Source organism: Magallana gigas, chromosome 6 (genome assembly GCF_963853765.1).
Source record: "Magallana gigas chromosome 6, xbMagGiga1.1, whole genome shotgun sequence".
Taxonomy (NCBI): Eukaryota; Metazoa; Mollusca; class Bivalvia; order Ostreida; family Ostreidae; genus Magallana; species Magallana gigas.
The window spans coordinates 43,614,354-43,634,110 of NC_088858.1; the positions used below are offsets into that span (position 1 = coordinate 43,614,354).

The window sequence follows — 19,757 nt, forward strand, 5'->3', positions numbered from 1 at the left end:
GTTATAATGCAATATATTTTCTGAAAAGTTAATCTTCACGAATACCTGTAACCACTAACATGCGCGGATCCAGTAAATTTTTCCAGGGGAGGTCCGAAGGATAATTGTGTTTGCCAGGGGGGGTCCGAGGCATATTTTCGCGATAATTTTACTATGTAAATTTAATAAATTTTCATTTTCCAGGGGGGGGGGGGGGGGGGGGGTCGGGACCCCCCCGACCCCCCCCCCTCTAGATCCGCGCATGACTAAAAAAAATTACTTATGTATGTCAATTAGTTATTTTAATACATCGGGATCGAAATTACGAAAAGTGAACAAACTTGTACTTTCACTTTCCTCTTGCTCGATCGATCGTGTTGTCTTATGGATATGAATACATCTGATCAGGAAAAAAGGCAAATATCCAATCTTCCATTGGAGGATTCTGTTTGGTTCATAGAGTTTACACTAGACGGTAAGAAAATTGACACTTAAATGGACAAATAGCCCGCTGTAAACATGTAAACAAATTGTAAATGCTTCGATCACTTACTTGTACAATTATCTTAGAAAAGATACCTGTGGCGAAACAAATGGAGCGCAAATTCACAACCCCAAAATTTGTATACCTGTGATTCAACAGTCCAACATATTTTGATTAATTTTTTCTGTTTCATTCATGTAGCTTTTATCAATTATTGGTGACCTCTTTGATATTGAACATCTTGAAGAAAAAAAGTTTTTTTCATTCAATCTTTTTTCAGATGGAGACAGTAGTCTTCAAATAGTTGATAAGTACTGCAGAAACATTGGACATATTCAAGAAAATTTAACATGCAATCCCCGGCCAGAAGACATTTTGAACTGTTTTATGAAAGCTTGTTTGTTTCCATGCAAAGGCTCGGCACGCAGACCAAGACACATTGTGCTGAAAGGAGAGCTTCTTGAGCAGTAAGGATTTTATGGAAATATAATGTCAACAATATTTTATCTTGTTATCATGATATGAAAGAGAGAACTATGGCACTGCTATTTATTTACAACTAGTTCCATCTCTTCACCATGAAAAAAACTTATAATTAGTTACATGCACATGTAGTTAGTTACTGATACCACGTGATACATGTACAGTCAAATATGGTTTTAAAGATGCCATCATGATGAAAACATTATTAAAAAAAGCTTGCTGCAAGTAGTAACCTTTAATGCATTTTGGTATTTTATTCAAAACTTGGATTTTCGGCAGATTCCTTGACAATGCTTTCCTCTTTGAGAACTTTGAGCAGCTCGGTGTTGCTTTGGCAGGTTCTAAAGCCACGCAGTCCCCAGGAGATGTAAGATGGAGAGAGTGTCACTTCTGTCATATTCGTGCAGAACAGAAACTCCTAACCTACTGGTAAACACACAAAACTATTTGTACGTCTGATAGGGACACACATTGTAGCAATTAATGAGACAATGAATAACATATGCATTGATTATATAATGTTTTAATTCTGTTTTACTCATTTTTCTTCCTAGTTTATTTATTTTATATTGTATATACATGTATGTGATATACATTGATGATATTCTTTTCTTAATAAATTATAATGTTAATTGCAATGGAAATATTTGGCATTACTGTTGAAGTTCAAATTTGGGGTGATATTATTATGTTGATTTCTGATCTAAGATAGTTTTTGTTGGGATTTTATTGTGGTTATATAAAAAAGTAAATATTTTAAACATTTTTTTCATATACTGTAGGCAAGGGAGAGGACAGGAGGGGAGTAATTTGATTTTGTTGATGAATAAATGTAATAAGGGGTGAGATCAAAAGATCTTGCAATGTCAGATGTAAAAGAAAGTTTATATAGTTTTGGGGAAGGGGTTAAAAGTTTATTTGTCCTACATTGATAACTGCATAAAAAAACTTACATATTTTACTTTTCAATTTTCATTAGAACCATTTTAACAAGACCTTGGACTTTCAGTAGGACATAGCTATCTAATTCTTGTGTCAAAACAAGTTAAAAATAACGCGGTTCCAAGCGAAATATGCACAGATTGCGTAGTCTTAGCCCCAAAGCCAGACAAAACTTGTTGATTTCAGAGAGCCATGGCTGAGTGGCTGACAATGAAATAGACAGGCCTACGTCACATTGCTGTTTGACACAGCTACCGAAAGTCCAAGCTCTTGTTAAAATGGTTCTACATGTATTGGCAATAGAAACAATGCTTCATATTATTATATCGATAGATAAAAGAAATGTAGACTATTTATTGTGAAATGAACACTAATAACAGGTACTTGATACTCCAACTATATTAACTTTTATAAATTTTGATATTCAGAGGTGGAGAGGAGGGTCTGAATTTGAATTGTTTTTTTGTCAGACTTTGAACTTACACTCTTGCCCCAGAACAAAATTTAGAAATATTTAATATGCTTTTACATTACCTTATTGCTTATTTCCAGAGTAATAACTCTGATTGTCATTTTTCCTCAGCCCAATGTGCCAGGCAGTGCTGTATTGTTCCAGCGAGTGTAGGAATGAGGACACACATGGCAGCTCTGGATTGACTTCTCACGGGTTTTGGTGTTCAAAGTTTCTCTCATACATGGAGGACACTGCTAAAATCTCAAAGCTTCCATTTGAATTTTCATCTGGTAATATTAAATATTTATTGTCAGAGTTACGCCTCTTTGAATTGTAACACATTAGGAGGAATGACCACACGTAGATTAGAACTTGAGACCATTCAGTTTAAAAAGCAACACTCTACTGAATGAGTTAAAGGGTTACCCCACCAGCTAGTGCTACATGTAGCAGGAACATAGCAGAACTAAGCCTATTGTTCACACTTTCACAGAATGTTTTATTGCTATTTTTTTATCACAATGAAGGGGGAAAAATTTCAATTTTATTAATTTAGAAATGAATTTTTGCAATAAATTTCTTTTAATAATAGAATTTTTTCTAAAACATGAATGTAAATAGTGTTACCCATAATACAACACCTTTGTAATAGATTACATAAGACAATAACAGGCTAAACAAATAAATATGTGTTTGTAAATAACAATTGGTTTGTTTTTACTTAGATACCTGTTCACCTGATTTTGATGCCAGCAAATACAGATCATTTCTGAAGGACAAAGGTGTGTTTGGAGAGGGATGTTGGAGAAGAGAAGGGCTAATGTCTACAGATGAAGCTCAAAAACATCAATATGGTATTGTCAATTTTGTAGATGTAAAGTATATTTCATAAATCATATTAAACTTTCAGAGTACATGGTTCAAAATTTTCATCAGTGTAAGATTTTGTTAGAGTAAAAAATGTAAATTTTGAAAAATACATTTTTTCATTGTCAGTGAAAGAGAAGGGAGTAAATTGCATGTATTTATATATATATATACAGGTAAACACATTGATATGGATAATCCGTATGTTTTACCTGTGGAATCATGCATGTTGGATGACCCACTTTCAGTAGATTCCGAGTCATCCATCGTGGATTGGGGCTCGTACTATGAATCCCGTGGGATTGACTTGTCCTCACCAATAGCCATCCTACTGCAGTGGCCATTGACTGTGTTTTTTATCATCAAATACCTTATGAATGGTAAATAAGAGCAGTTTGCAAACTTTGGATTGTGTACCTGTTTGCTCTGTGACATCAGTAAGAGTTATCTCCCTTTATTTGTTTATAAACCCTTTGTTAATGTTTGATTTATCCATATTTATCTATTTTAGCTCAAATATTAAGCAGTGATTTTGACCACCACATCAACATTGATATCATTGGAGTAGAAAAAGAAGTAGAACTCATACCTGTTTTCAAAGTAAGATTTGGCTCGTATAATGTGATGTTCAACCTGGTTCGAATAGCAGTGCCAGACAGCTCAGTTGGTAGAGCATCTGACTAGAGATTCAGGGGACCCAGGTTCAAATCCCAGCCTGGTCTGTTATTATTTCTCCCATCCTGTTACATTTGGTGCCATGATCAACCCCTGGAACTAACAGCTTAACTCCTCCAGGTGAAAGGGCTTGGGGTGATCTTTGAGGGGGATGGTTGTGACGGTCAGACCAGTTCAAATACTTCGACAGATAGCTCAGTTGGTCGAGTACATGATTAGAGATTCAGGGGCCCATGTTCAAATCCAGGTCTGGTCCATCATTAATTCTCTCATCCCTTTTCATAGCATATTGGAAGATGTTAAGAGAATCATTTTATATGTTTTTTGTTATTTTGATGACTACAGGTAGCAGCTAAGGTTAATACTGCACAAAAAAAATTTCAGAATGGAACTCTGCTGATTTTTTTTGTATTTCTAAGACTTGTGAATCACACTTAATTGAGAAAAACCAGTGTTATGAAGTAATGAGTAAGGGAGTTAATCCCATCAACTGATAACCCTCACCTCCAAAATATTAGGTAAAATGTTAATGGTGTGATTTTTTCAACCCAGTTGCAAAAAAAAACATCATTGGATGCGTTACATTGGTGATTATGACAACCCCATTTTCATAAACCTTGATATGAACATGATGAATATAGGGTAAAGTATTTTCTGTTGAGAATTGAACCTATCTTTATTAAACTCAGTGATATAAAGTATGAAAAAAGAGACATTCAGTCAAGGCTCTCTAGCTAATTCAGTATACTTTTAAAATGGATGAAAAGCAACTCTATTTTGTGTAATATTCTAACATTTGATCATGTTGATACATTCAAGGTGTTTTCCTGAGCTCTGCCAGAAACACCTGAGAAGTTTTAATTGCAATTTTTTTGTTATACAGTAATAGATTAATCCATCACATTTTTCAACAGATATTATATAGATGATGGTTTGCATTTAAGGTTATTTATAAATACTTCAGGAACAAAGAACATTTATGTTCTGTAGTCTCAAAACCTTGGGGTCGAGTTATAATGTAGCTGCAGGTCTGTAGCTTTCGGTCTGAAAAAAATTTGGATGGATGACCTGGGACATCCATCCAAATTTTTTCAGACCAGGAGCTACAGACCTGCAGCTAGTTATAATGATTATTGAAAAGTATGCAAGAGGCAATGTAAAGACCAAATCATTTCTTATAAAGAATGGATCAGAAATTTGGTCTTTGTCTAGTTCAATACTCATACAGAATCTTGTCTAAATCGGAAAATGGTTTCAGGTTTGATGAATATACACATTTAAAGTAATTACTGGAATTACAAAATTATGATAGTAAATTTCTTTCACCTAGATGTGTTAACACAGATATGCAAGACTTGGGTTGTATATACATGTATATCTCTTACAGGAGTTGGGTAACTTGCTAGGTGACCGGGTTATTGATATTCAAATGTTTGGGAGACATTTACATCATTGTGTGAGGGAGAAAGTATGGACAATCTCCAATGTGACCATTACAGTACACAATCAGTTATATCACAAGCATTCTCCCCAGTACAGAGCCCCTCATCTGGTTATAGGTTTGTATGATTATGATCTAATCAGTCCATCTTTTAACACTACAAGGCATGAAAAATGTTGATTCTTGATTCTGACATAATGTATTTTGTACTTTTTTCATTAATAACAAAAAAATCATTAAGTGGTGATTAAATGTCAATAAATGCTTGACATCACTTGTGCATTATGCATGCATGTAATAATCTTTTTATTTTCATAATATGCATAAACAATTGCAAACTTTAAATGACAGGTTCATTGAACATCAAAATGGTGATATTCAAGTGTTGTGTTTACAAGTATAAAGAGGTTAATGTACAATAATTGCATAAATTGTCCTGGATTAAAGACACACTATGGCCTTGGGTTACTAACACAGTTAGCATTTGAATTGTTTAACATTCAAAATAGAATACCGTAATAAGGTTACTTTCTTTCACTTCATTATCGTTCAGAAAGACCATTAATATACTCTCTGCGTCCATTGATGTTTAAAAGTCAGTGAAATTTCTCAAAAATTAGTTTAGGTATCATAAATATCTTTTTTGTTGTTTCATCTAAGATTTGAAATAAATACATTTTATAGTATAATACATTATTTGTAGGTTTCAATGCTGGTTTAGCAGCATATTCTTCATGGATACCTACCATCAAAAAGCTGAAGGTTAGTACATGTAATGAGCACATCTTTTAAAATTACTATATAGATTCCTTCTTTAATATGAGTTATTAATTACACAATCCTGCTTATATATCAAATCATGAGAGCATAAAATCACAAGCTCTAAGAGAGATTTGTGCATTTTTTGGCGGATATTATTTCCTCGTGTATTATTTGGTATCCACAGTGTATCATTTTGATTTAGAGTCATTTTCAGTCCATAACTGTACATACATGTATATAATAAAATTGGTGCTCATTCCCATTTTGCAATGTGTAAATCCATTATTAAAAAAATGGCAGCTACTGTATCTGCCTCTGGTCAATCTATAGAGACACATGCCTAGTAAATACACTATAATTATCTTCAATAGCTGATTTAGAAATGTTTCAGATATAATTCTTTGTCACTGGCAAATATTTTCACCTCTGGTCATATAAAACAACTGTTGTAACACTCCTTTATTGATAATTACATTTGATAATTACCTAGTTGTAGATCAAATTCAATGCATACATTTAAAAGGTTGAAATTTGGTCTTTAGATACATGTAAAATAGTTGTTGAGGACTTTAGTATATTTGATGGTTCATTAAATAATTATAATAAATATCATTTGATCATTTTCATATTATTAAGTTGAATAACAATTTATGCACTGGCCGGTACAACTCATTTTTCTGAATGCATGTTTAAAAAAATAAAATTAATACAATGTTTCTTTCATGTTGTCCAGGATATGAAGGTCCCAGCATTCTTCACTGACTACTGCAGGTCCAGTACTGAATTATCCAGCCTGATGCTGCGGGACCATTGTGACATCAAGGTCTCTGACCCCGTGCTTAACCCCTTCCGATCCCCCATCAGGACGACCAGCAGTGACCATGACCTTCCATGGTTTAGCAATGCATATATATTTTGTTTAGAATATACATGATTCTAATTCATTGGCTGTGTTTTGTCCTATTTTTTATTTCTTCCAAAAATGTGCATACCATATTTTGTGGTTTTATAGTGGTATACAAAATCCTGTTGCACAAATTTTGATGAGAAATTTAGGGGCTTTCCCTACACAGATTCTTGTTCTATACTATAATCGTGAGTCAACAGTTTAGAAGTCTCTGACCTTCTCAACTTTGATAATCAGTAGCCATTGCATCTGATTGCAAAAAACAAAGAAAATCGAGGTAATCATGACAGACAATATGGTAATGATACAATTCTTTTTACCGGAATATTGAATTCAAGAAATGATCTGGATTTTTGTTCTCTGTGAAAAGATCACTTGAAATGTTGACCTTTTGTGTTCTTTTGTAAGGTTATTGGTCACTTGAAGCAAGCTGACATGTGATGGAAGCCATGCAGGGGTCAGGGGAAACCCCAGATATCAGCATAATAAGGCCAAACACTACCGAATCACTTAAACAAACTGCAGTATTAATAATATATTTCACTCTTTGGCCGTGCAGTATTATATAATTATGTTCGAGAAACGGTTGAATTGAATATTGAACTTGTATTTAATAGACATTCTTTATATTACTTCTGGTTAGTTTTAATGGTGTTTCAGAATTAATAAGACGCCCTTTTAATGACAATGAAATGTCAACAACAAAAATTGCAAATCGGAAGTAGAATGTTTGATTTTTAGGAAAATTCAAAAGATTATTTGAATATTTCTCAAGTAGTTTTGATTTAGGAGTCCAAACTGTAATAGCCAACACTACTACAGTAGCGAGAGTAAAATCAATCATTTTGCAAGGTGGTAAAGGCCCTGCCACACCAAGCTGCGTCCCCACGGCGTGTTCACGGCGTTGTAAAATTCATGGAATCGCCGTAGGATCGCAAGGAAAATTCAGGAAAAAATGTACAGTTTTATTTGAAAATTTTACAAGTGGAGTCGTAACGGCGTCCTGACGGCGACCGAGGCGTTCTTACGGAGCTCCCACGGCGTGTAACTGCGTTTCCACGGAGTTCTACTTGGCGATTAAATGCGTTCTCGCTGAGTCTCCGCCGAGCGCTCATGACGTGCTAGGAGATTTCACCGCGCGTCCACGTCGTGCTCTTCGCGCTGACTGCGTGCACAAGACGTTCTTTTCTTCTTGGTAGGTTAATATTTCATTTCGTACAATTGTATGGGAAACAAATAAGAATTTACAACTAGTAGACAATTGATTAAAAAATTGTTTTTATTTTATGAAAAGGTACATTGTAATGGAAACATAGTTACTTCTAAACAATTTGTGAAGGACTAGGATTTAACTCTTAGTAGTCAGGTCTACAAAAAAGATCCGTTATTAGTTGTAAGAAAACATAGAAAAGATTTGAAAACATCGGAACCAATTGGCATGAATTCCATCTACGTCCATTGATAGGTCTTGGAATTTTAGCAAATGCTACTTTTTACATAGTCTTCTACATCCAATTTGATAATTTCTACAAGCTTGATATTGTACAACAGCCATTTTTCGAGTTTTCGTGGTCTCGATGACAACGCACTAGAAACGCCGCGGGAGCGCGGTATAAACGGAGAAGAAACGTCACGATAGCGCGATGAACGCAGCAACAGCTCTTTGGGGTCGCTGTGTGAACGCAGCCAAATGGAAAACAACTTGTTCAAACGCTGTGGATGCGCAGTGAAAACGCGATAGAGACGCAGTGAGATCCCAAAGGACTCCGTGAGGTCTCCATGCAAGCGCAATTGACTTATCACTGCGTCTACACTGCGATTAGCTGCGTTCCTTGAGCGCATCGACGGAGTTCTCGTGGCGCTGTTGGAGATCTTAGGCGATGTCACGGCGATCTCATTACGCTTCTACGGCGTGTTTATCAGAACGCCGAGCCACGGCGCGTACTTTGTGCATGTTCAAAGTGCGCGCCGCATGGCGTTCTTCAATGTTCAAGGCGATCCCACCGCGACGGACGAAGATACCGTTGCGTTGTTACGGCGCTGTAAGAGACTCTTCTGTGCTTACCTTCGCGTTTTACATTATTTAAGGACGCAGTGGGATCGCCGTGAGGACGCAGCTCCAGTGTGACATGGGTTTAAGATGGTGATTCCAACAGCTTATCAATTGAAAGTACATGTATTTGGTTAAAACATGTAGTCCGCCGTCATAAACTTTTACATAAGTCTGCTATTACCTTTCTTTTCCGTTACAAATCATATATATGAAGTTGGTAGAAATGAGGAAAAAAAACCTTTTCTGTTGCTTAAAGATACCGGTACTAGTGACATTTTTCTTTTGATTTTCATATTCCAGTGTAATGCAATTGTATACTAGGTGAGACGGCAACTTATGGATCGTTGGACACTTCAGACAGATATATTGCCATAGGGCGAAGGCAACATTTCTATCTGAATATCCTACAAATCAAGCTGCTCGAACCCAAGTATTCAACTGTCCTGATATACCGCCAACTAAAGATAATAGTACATTTTCGTCAAGCATTCGGCTTGGTCTAGCTTGACACACTGCATTTCGCCCAGTTGCGTTCCGCTGAGTTTGGACGAATATTAATTAGATACGGCGTACCTTTGATGCAGATTTCCAACTTTTCTTATTTTTGCATAAACCGAAAGAGCGGTCAGCGTTAAAATTGTAAGACCGGTCGAACAATTATTTTCAAAGTTGGTGTTTTCGCTGTCGTCGAAAGCAAATTGGAAGTGGAGAGGGGGTCTAGACTCTAGACTATGATTTTCTTCACCATTAATCTATTGTTTAGCTATGAAATTTTTTTTTTTTTTTTTTTAACTTGAAAATTTTCCTTTACCTCTATACAAATATCTAAATTAAAGGAGACTAATATTGTCTATAAATGACCACGACCCTCGAGTCCCCTTATTTAATCGTATTACAAATCCTGGTATAATGTATAAAATAAGACAACACAAACATTTTGAAATTAAAACAATTTGAAGTTCGGATAAGTTGATCGATTGGCGGATTCTGTTTCTTAAAGATTTTGGAAAACAACAACAAGGAGACTGTTAACATTCTCATAGGATTTTATTTGATTATATTCACAAAGCATTCACAGTTCACTGCCACAGTACATTCAGTCTCAGGCACTCACTCGACAAATAAATTATACAAACTGAAAGACTTGCACAATCAGACACAAATGGAGGGAAGAAAAAGACACTCATTATGAGTAGCGGTATTTAACAACTAAAATCAATACGTTTAGGTACAATTAAACCTTTTGATTACAATGAAAAAAATTTATCTGTTCATATCAACGACTGAAATAAGGTACATATTTCGTTACTGCTTGATGTAGTTTAAGATGAGGCAAACTGTTATAATTAAAAGTTATACAAACTTTGCATTAATGAAGAAAAACTATCTGCATGGATTGAATTCTCTCTGAGTTTTTTGGTTAATACTTTGAAGATGTTACCCTTAAGTTTATCACAGTTTTGATTCCCATGGCCAGGAATTTTGGTGGTCACATACAAATGTGATCGGTAGGGATTGACTACTCTTACATCCTGGTTCCATCTCCCTAACATTCCATGTAGAGGACACGGCGCTTCCGTAATTTTGACTAAACATAAGAGGTGATTTGGAGGAAATTCGGAAGCTACCTGAGCACGCTCTATAGGATTCGCGATGATGACCATACACTGGACAAGCGGGTCGACAGATGCGCCCACAGGTATCGTAAGCTGTTAAAATAACCTCTGAATCGGATGTGGAAGGCTTCTTAAATCCTACATAAGTAATTGCTGATGTTACTGGTTGCCTTTCATCGACGATTGCATAATCTTTGTATTTGCCTGCGTAATTAAGTCCATTAGACTGCACGAAAACCTTTGCTGCTCCGGATCCAGACGGAGTGCACTGTTGCTTGTACTGTACTTCATTGTGAAGTCCTATTCTCTTTGCTTCATTCTTAAAGTTTTCAGGATCGTACATATCTCTTTTTGTAGCTCCTGGTGATGTGGTATGAAAGTTAAAGCCTTTTGGTCTTTCGTATAAGACCCTAATAGGAATGTAAGCCCAAGCATCCTCATCAATTTTTCCGTCGATCATAAAGGTATTCTGGTAGGGCTTATTTAGCGTTGAGAGAGCTGCTTCATTGGATTGAATTAAATTAGTGGTGTTGGGGTTAACGTTTTCATCGGCCAACTGATCCCCTGAAGTGCCAGCGCTTCGTTTTCCTCTGAAGAAAACAGGTGCTCTTCTGCTGGATCTGGACACGCATACGCCTCGGAGACAAACAAGGAACGGGCTACCTCCACAAGCCGGGCATCTTGGCATGGGAGCATACTGGACAATACGGTCATACCTGTTGGATAATCCTTCCAAGTTCGTGATTCTTCGCATGAATGGCATAAAATTCATTCTTTGGTAAAATTCATGACCAGCTGGAACTCGAACTCCTCTTGGGTAATCCCTCTCTGGGTTGATGCCGTTAGCTCTTTGACCGTTTCTGAAGGCAACCCACAGAAGTTGGAAGAAAGAGTGGATGAACCAGAAGACTGGGTCCCAAGAAGCTGTGTTAAGACCAGACATGTAACCGTCGATGTAGTTATGGACGCCATTGTGATGAACCTCGATAGAGAAAATGCTTTGAGCTGGCTGTGGCTCGGAGATCTCAAATGTCCTTCTCCTGGACAGCAAGGCTCTGATTCCAGCTTTTCTAGCCAGAGAAGCTCCACCTGGAGAAGAAAAGAAAGTATTAAGAAACGATCATGCCACGATGATATTGCAAGTTAATATTATAAGATTTTGTAGAAAGTTTTAATGGAGTGGTTTAATTAAATGATTTACCTGATCCAATGTTTCTGATGATTGGGGTTCCAGTGGGGGTTCTGAATCTTCCAAAGGGTCCAGTCAGAACTGGTCCATTGCCGGGTCCAAAAAAGAGATCAGACCAAACGATGGAGGTGGTGGGGTCCATCATCTCGCTGTCAGTAGTCATGTCCCAGTAAGGCATGGGTACCCGACAGGCAGTTTCCATTCTATTAAATAGGAGGGATCAAATGATAACATACTGTATGAACTTTATTAATGTCGTCCTTTACAATATATCCATTGTGCAGAGATCGGTCTTTTGATAGAAGCCAATGCCTATTGTAAGTCGCAATTAAAATTGCATCCAGACTTTTCGTAACAGCACGGTTTTGCAACAAAATAAAACCGTTTTTATATTTTTTCAGTATTTCTATTCAGGGGGTGGGGAGGGTGTTCAATATAGTTGAATACTGTATAAATTGCTTTTAATTTGTTTGTTGGATTTTAATTGTTGTTGTCTATTTTGATAAACTTTATTCATTAAGGTAAGACTTACACCAGGAGATAAACCATGTGGCGGGGGAGGAAGGCTGGTCCATTGTGCATCATGCGGGCAGCTTGTCCGGAGTGAAGCGAGGCGATCAGGTCATATGTACTCATTCTGGGATCAATAGACTGTAAGTAAACAAATCAAAAGATAAGTAATTGGATGAAATCAAAACACGGATAAATCAAAGACTTGAGAGCGACGTTGTTCTTTTACCAATAAGTTTTACATATAAACAAACCATTGTTGAGGATAATAGAATTTTTTTAACGAAAGTGACGAATGCATCTGATTTGTGGTTTCGGTGTGTTTTTTGTTTCATACACCTGTCGAGGATTGATTAGTTTTTTTCAGAGGTAAGAAATGTTGCTGAGCAATACGGCTAATTAATTTAACCGCAATTATTATCTTATTGATAAAGAAACTGATCAGAATATCTAATTAATATATATGTCTTTCCTTCAAAGTACAGGTGAATTAATTAAAAAATCAATACATGTATTGGATTTAATGAAGCCTTACATAGTCGCCCTTGAGTCTTCTTAAGCATTGGAAAACGTTGTTTCTCTCGGCATCGCTGAGTGTTCTGATCTCTCTTCGGACTCTCCAGGTTCCTGCTTGTCTTTTTCCTCGTTTCTGATCGTGAACCTCTGATTCTAGCTGTCTAAACAGGGACTTAAGGTACTGCACACCTTCAGTAGAAATGTTCTTGGCGAAGTTCTCTTTGCCGCTCTGGGTGTCCAGGGTGTATTTACGGATGCAGAAATCTTGGATCGTTCTTCCTGAAACTTCGCCTATGGTTGAGTTCTGAGATTTGTAGATCAGACATTCGAGGATATCACGGGGTGTTTGTATTTCTTCAATTAATCCGAAAGATGTCGGCAAGACTACCGTTGCTAAGAAGCAGACGATAAAGTTGAGTTGTCCTTTCCGCATCTTGAAAGAGAATTTCAGAAATTCATTAATGGAAACATTTGAATAGGATTTAGTGTAAATTTTGAATTTATTATGCACTAAATGTCATTTTTGAAAAATAAAGAGAACATCCCAGCCAAACTGTTATAAAATAGTTAGGACTATCTAACGTTTATTTTTTTAATAGGTATTTTCTTTTTTTAAAGCAAAAACAGTAGATTAACTTTAAACCTCAGCATATTAATAATCAAACTTTATGTCTATTTATTTGATTATGCACTATAAATGTCATTTTTGAAAAGCAAGAGAACACCCTAGCCAACCCTTAAAAAATAACTAGGGCTAACTAAAGTTTATTTTTTATAGGAATTTTTTTTTTTTTTTTAAGCAAAAACAGTAAATTAACTTTAAACCTCAGCATACTAATAATCAAACTTTATGTCTCGCTTCTTAATAAAAATGTCATAAAAAAGAGAAGCGAGAATATAATAAGCTTTTTTGGTAACGCACCTTGGATTCTTGATTGTCCGGAGGCCGTGTCTTTGGTCTCGGGTTCGGGAGCTTTATATACAGCTTGTGTACGTGCGGGCTCGGTGATTGGTGGGAAATGGAAACCTCTGTGTTACGCCTAGAGTGACAGACTGCTCACCATTCTGTTAGTAATGCCCTGGGAAAACAATCCATCATTCATTCAAAATAATCATTAGGAGTTTCTGACATGACTAACAATTATTAAAAATTACTAAGGTAAAATTTGAATACAAGATGTGTCTTTTTATGTGTCAAAAAGGGTTTGATTTTCTAACTGAATTAAGAGATTCCTGCCTACTTAGTATTTATTAATAGATCCGTTTACACGGTTTTTTGATTTGAGACAAGTCTGAACTTTAGAAATTCTAACCAGAAGGAGTTCATTAGGATAGTTTCTTTCATTCAGTTCTTTGCTTTTTAGAGCACAAGTAAATGCATGGAATTCACGTCTCGTATTTGAAATCTTTTCATAGAAGGATCAATTTAACTAAATGATTTTATTTCTATATTCTTTTGTGAATTTTGTTAGCGATCAGTCATTGAATTAAGACAAAGCTATAGATATAACTTGATAAAAAAGTTAATAATTTGTATTTTAATTTTTTTGTGTTCTGCAATGTGCAGAGTGTAATCATTTGGAACGTATTTTCGTTCTAAATTGAACTTGATTATGACCATGCGTTGCAAGCTATCTGATCAAATCTCAGATGTAATAAAATCTTTCACCATTTGTTCCGAAAAATTGTAAACATTGATATGTTCAATATATGAGAGCGAGTTTCTTTACATCGCTTATTCAGCATCATAAGGAAATTAAAGTCATCGTTTATTATGGAAGTTAACACGATTTTTGAACGAAGTATGTTACTAATTGATTGTATGAACTTATTATTTCGTTGCGGAGTAAAACCTTCATATAAAATTTGAACATCACACTATAAGATGAAGCTGATTTTCAGGGGTGTATTGTGCAATGGCCTTTAGTGCCGAACAAGTTCTCCCTATTCTTTAAATTAATTTTTTAAATGAATTTTCCAACGGCTGTGACGTCTCGGTTATGTGAACGCATTGTAAAAAGTTTTTTTTGATGAGTATAGAAAATTCTTCTGTTTAATCCATTAGAAATTGTGGTTATGGAGAGAGAGATATAAATCATATGTTCAGACCTGATCAGTTTAATTTAATTTTCATAAATTACCCATTAAAATCACTAAAAAGCACGCGAGAGATTGATTGATTGCGATTGTTTTTTTATTGTACTTAAAAAATGAAATTCATATGAAAAATGAGTATTTAAAATTCTGACGGCTCTGTATAATCAACCCCATTCACCAGGTTCTACTGTGATTAAGGTAGGTGGTACATTGAACGATCACAGGTGGCTCCAAAATCTATCAGTAACTCTGAATAATTTATTCTTACAGAAATACAATGTATCCTGTTTACTTTTATTATCAATTGATCGTTTTCTGTAAGTCATGAAATGATTCTAACAATATATATTTTTTGACGATACATCCGAAATCTCATGAAAATTTGGATGTGCTGATATTTTACATTATGCAATTTTGGTTGATTAATCTTTTTTAGTCGATTTTTTTTTATCTTGGTTTTATTTAATAATCCAAAGCATCAATTAACGATTATTTTCAATGAAATCAAATGATTTTCGATAAATAATAACGAAACAACAATACCTTAAGTTGTAAGTTTCGTAGTATTTTTTTTTTGCAAGTACTGAATTGATTATAGTTGGGCTGACCTTTACTGTATTGATATTAAATAATTGACATATAAATATCAATGTCATACACCAAAGTTCTCGTGTAGAGCCTCGTGAATTCATTCATGAATGAAGCCTTGTTTTAGTAAGTTTCAGTGAGAACCTATTCATCATTTCCAAGGCCCTGCAGCAGAAGAGCGCTTTCGATTGTCTCAGTAGCCCTGATTATTATGGCGTTTGTCTATCGTACCGTTTGTCGTCTCAGTATTTAATTATGGTCAGAATTTGAAACTAATATCCGGGCTAGAGATATATTATTTCAGAATGAGACATGCATATTCAATTAAATTTAGAAAACAAACTGTTAATTTGGTAAATTTGTTGTTGTTGTTTTTTCTTCTTTAAAACTGTTCTTAAGGTGGTATCTGTCAATATTAATGGGGATTAAAGTACATTATAATTCAAATACTTTCACCTGTTTAGAATTTTCAATTTTTACAATATTTAACCAAAAACAATTAATTTTTGGAAAGGTATAAATTTTAAAATCTGCGGCGGAATTCGAACTCAGTATCTACAGCGGTCCGTAGTAAACTCTCCAAACCACTGCGCTACGCTGTTACATGTAGTTAACAATTTTGGGAAAGAAACTATTTATAAAATTATACTTGATTTTATTGTTTATTTCGATAAATAATACGTACATCAACATGGAGGTGTCCCATACCACCTTAAGGAACTTGAGGCCGACTGCATGGTCAACATTTTACCCATTCTGCGTTAACTTTTTATTTGTGAAGAAGTAGTCCATAAAATTTAGATTAATTTTTTTTATTAATTTCTATGTCTTAATACAACGCTCTTAATCTTAAGAAAATTAATATAGTTTAAAAATGGCTACGTCCAACGAGCTCTCTAAACCGCCCCAAAAACTTGTGTTTGATAGATTTTAAACAACATCGTAAACGATGTATATATAAAAAATGTATTGACCTACATATGTGTAAATAACTTGTGATTCAACCACTTCAAAAAACCATTTGTTGTATTAATGATCTGCAAAATATCGCTCACTGTCTTTTTCAAAATCTTACACTAGTTCAAACTGAAACATTTGCTTGACTGCAGAATAAAATTTAAACCTTCTTGATTGTCTGTCGATTGATACCTACATGTTAAACTTTAATTTGCGTGACTTAAAACTACTACTTTGTTTATGAGAAGTAAGAGTAACAAATCGATGTCTCATTTATAATTACAAATAAATAGGTCAAAATGAGCATAAAAACTATCTTTATCTGATATAATGTGTGTTAGTTTTTCAATTCAGGACAGTTTTCTCACTAGCCGGGAATTGATCTCTAATAAATTGTTTTTAATGCATCACACATTATAGTGCATTGATATAATGATTAATAATATCTAACAGGCGTTTTTACAACTCTTTTACATTGTACAGTTGTACAGGGGGTCTCCCGGGGCCATGTTCAAACACCTCGGTACGTGTACCGTTGTAAATAGGACATAATTGCTGAAAACACGAGTACCTCTGTCTCTAAAGAGGCTATTCTTTCGTATATCTTGCAATAAAGAAACCTTATGATATAATGTTGCAACAAGACATGATTGTCTATTGCATACATGCATACCATAGATTGGGATATGCTTCTAGAAATTGTGAGAATGTATGTTTTTTGAACAAGTAATGACTTGCAGACCCCCACCACCCAAAAAACCACACAAAAAAACCCCAACCCAACAACAGCCCCCCAAAAATTACAACCCCCCACCCAACCCCCCCCCCCAAAAAAAAACAACAACAAAAACACAAAGAAGCTAGACATATATAAACAGGAAGTAAAGCCCGTCTGTATATTTCACACAATATTCCCGCCTTATTGTTGCCTATTATTCTTTATCAATTATAATGATGTCATCATGGGGAAAACAAAACAAATAGAACACGTTAAAATCCAAACTAAGGGAAATGCCCAATGCTTGTTTGTATCATATTTTATGAAAGAAAGGAAGATAATTTTTTTCAAAAATTTTTAATCTTTATTTTGATGTTTTTAAGTATTCAAAAGAGTAACTAGTATTCATCTTGCAAAAATACCTTGACAAGCTGAAAACTTTTTTTAACAGGGAACTTAAACCGCCGATATATTCAAAATATGCATGTAATCTCGAAACACCACGTATTTGTTACATGTACATAATAATATCAGAAAGAAAAAGAAAGTAGAAGCCGGCTGTCGACCCATTTCTTGATCGGTAAAAGAGCCATAAACGTCAGCTAGGTGACGAGTGTGGAAGAGCCACATCTGTACTCTTGACCCTGATGTGGACATGAAACTGTTTGAAGTTGAATCAGGGCCAATGACTTTGACACAATGTAGTTTCACCTTTTCTAGGCTCGAATTTCAAGGGACTTGATTAAACAGTATATTAGTATATTGGGTTTTTAAAAAAAATATATATAAATGCAAAGTTATCAATATTTCATTATTCAACCGAAAAACCGAATTAAAAAATACATTGTTAATTTTTTGCCAAATTCATTTCCGTTTGAGAAAACAAGTAAACTGCAATAAAAAATGTTGCATTCTTTTAACAAAGTTCATTTAAAACATTATTACATAAAAACTATTTGTTAATCTTGGAACTTTAGAATTGTTTCTGCGTAAAATTTGGAAAGTCCCTTTGCTTGGTTTATGGCGTCAAATATAGAAATCCAGCGGAATACGTATTACTGGATAAAACAACGTAAAGGTCCATTTTTTCAATAAAAAAACCCTAATAAAAACACTGTTATCTTTCAAGATTGTCTCAACGAGAGACATTGATCTTTTAATATGATTTTTATTTCTTTTTTAAATGTTATACATGTATTTCAAATTAATCTCAATATGCGCAATTAAAAAAAAAGTCAATACATACCACGGCGGTTGTTGAATTTTTAAAATGGTCAGCGAGAGTTACTGAGCACTATCTTCCTCAACACCGGCTCCTTAACTTGAGAGTCACAGCGGTTCACCACAGCACCCCCTGCGATCTGAGAACACAGCCTGGTCTCTGCTCCCAAAATGACCCGCTGTCGCGCATGGCTGAACATAAATCACTTTCGACGCCTTGCTCTGTCCAACATTTTTTCAATGATGACAGAATTATGACGTAGTCTTAACAAAGCACAACAAAGCGTTGTGCTATATATGATGAGAACGTTATGAGTATTATGGCTGTTCGAATGTGTTTTTTCTGTGTTGTATTAAATACATTATATCATAATACGTCACATAGACTAAGTATAATAACTGTAAAACAGTTTGTAATGTCTGATTGCTGCAGCAGTCCCATTAGTGATTGTATTCATGGGGTTTTTTTTCCGAAACAGAAATTGCCGCCAAATTATACCATTGCTTCACTTTATGATGAAGTCATTAGCTTCATACATTATGTAATTAGTGCATATGTAGATGAGAATATCATGATCAATGATGTAATTAAATTTATTTTGCTGTAAATGTTAATGATTAACTTAAAATTTTTGCAAAATATCAGTGTTTGTGCAATTTGATAACAAATGATACTACTAGACGAAAAAGTAGCGGTCATTTTTGATTATGATCTTGTTATATATAATTTTAATTTTGCATTTAATAAACGTGCTCATATATTGTTTTTATGCATTAAAAAAAAAGAAGAACCCCTTTGCAGCTATTTTTTAAAGAACGATGTACAGATATTTTCACTCACTCTTATCTTGAATCACCTCGAAAAAGTGATTGAAGCTCTTTAATTCTTCTTTTGCTACAATAATGTGTTTTATTGATAACACATGATATGAATTAGTCTCATAATAAAGAAGAAAAAATGGCAACCACTCTTTGCACCATGTTTTAATGTACACATTTCTAGTGGATGACATTGTACAATCTTATCATATTAATAGCACATAATACCAACAAAACCCAATAAGGATAACAATTCTCTATAAATCATGGGGGTTTTTTTGATAAAGAAGTAAATTGAACAGTTCGCATATAATAAACCCACGTGGAATTTGCAGCTCATTATACTTGAAATAAGACGTTGATTGGCGCATGTATAAACAGGTGGTTATTAATATAGTTTTCTCGAAGGCGACAGGCGCGTTTTTTTAACCTCTGGTAAACCTTTAACACCTAGTAAGACACATGCGAAGACTAGCCAC

At 34.9% G+C, this 19,757-nt stretch overlaps 2 protein-coding genes across 3 annotated transcripts; one reads left to right on the forward strand and one right to left on the reverse strand.

The window, feature by feature from the left end:
- Positions 1–300: 300 nt before the first annotated feature.
- LOC105344041 (zinc finger MYND domain-containing protein 15) lies at positions 301–7,032 on the forward strand. Of its 2 annotated transcripts, none has more exons than XM_034469874.2 (10): positions 301–454; positions 744–930; positions 1,226–1,375; positions 2,472–2,632; positions 3,068–3,196; positions 3,386–3,589; positions 3,721–3,809; positions 5,272–5,443; positions 6,029–6,087; positions 6,821–7,032. In XM_034469874.2, the coding sequence occupies exons 1-10, from the start codon at positions 364–366 to the stop codon at positions 7,019–7,021; spliced, it is 1,443 nt and encodes a 480-aa protein (XP_034325765.2). In that variant the 5' UTR covers positions 301–363; the 3' UTR covers positions 7,022–7,032. The 2 variants fall into 2 exon arrangements, with proteins under 2 accessions (XP_034325765.2, XP_011449919.3); XM_011451617.4 differs by having other exon boundaries at positions 3,733–3,809.
- A 3,310-nt stretch (positions 7,033–10,342) lies between these two features.
- On the reverse strand, positions 10,343–18,553 carry LOC105344040 (tyrosinase-like protein 2). Its single transcript, NM_001305297.1, is given in 6 exon segments — positions 10,343–11,752; positions 11,865–12,055; positions 12,385–12,503; positions 12,898–13,311; positions 13,801–13,957; positions 18,485–18,553. Coding segments are annotated over 4 exon segments (1,977 nt in total). The 5' UTR covers positions 13,801–13,957; positions 18,485–18,553; the 3' UTR covers positions 10,343–10,499.
- Between the last annotated feature and the right edge of the window lie 1,204 nt (positions 18,554–19,757).

Coding starts and splice junctions, on each gene's coding strand:
- LOC105344041 (XM_034469874.2), top strand. CDS start 364: ATGGATATGAATACATCTGATCAGGAAAAAAGGCAAATATCCAATCTT. Junction 2,633..3,067: donor TCCATTTGAATTTTCATCTG/GTAATATTAAAT, acceptor GTTTTTACTTAG/ATACCTGTTCACCTGATTTT. Junction 6,088..6,820: donor CTACCATCAAAAAGCTGAAG/GTTAGTACATGT, acceptor CATGTTGTCCAG/GATATGAAGGTCCCAGCATT.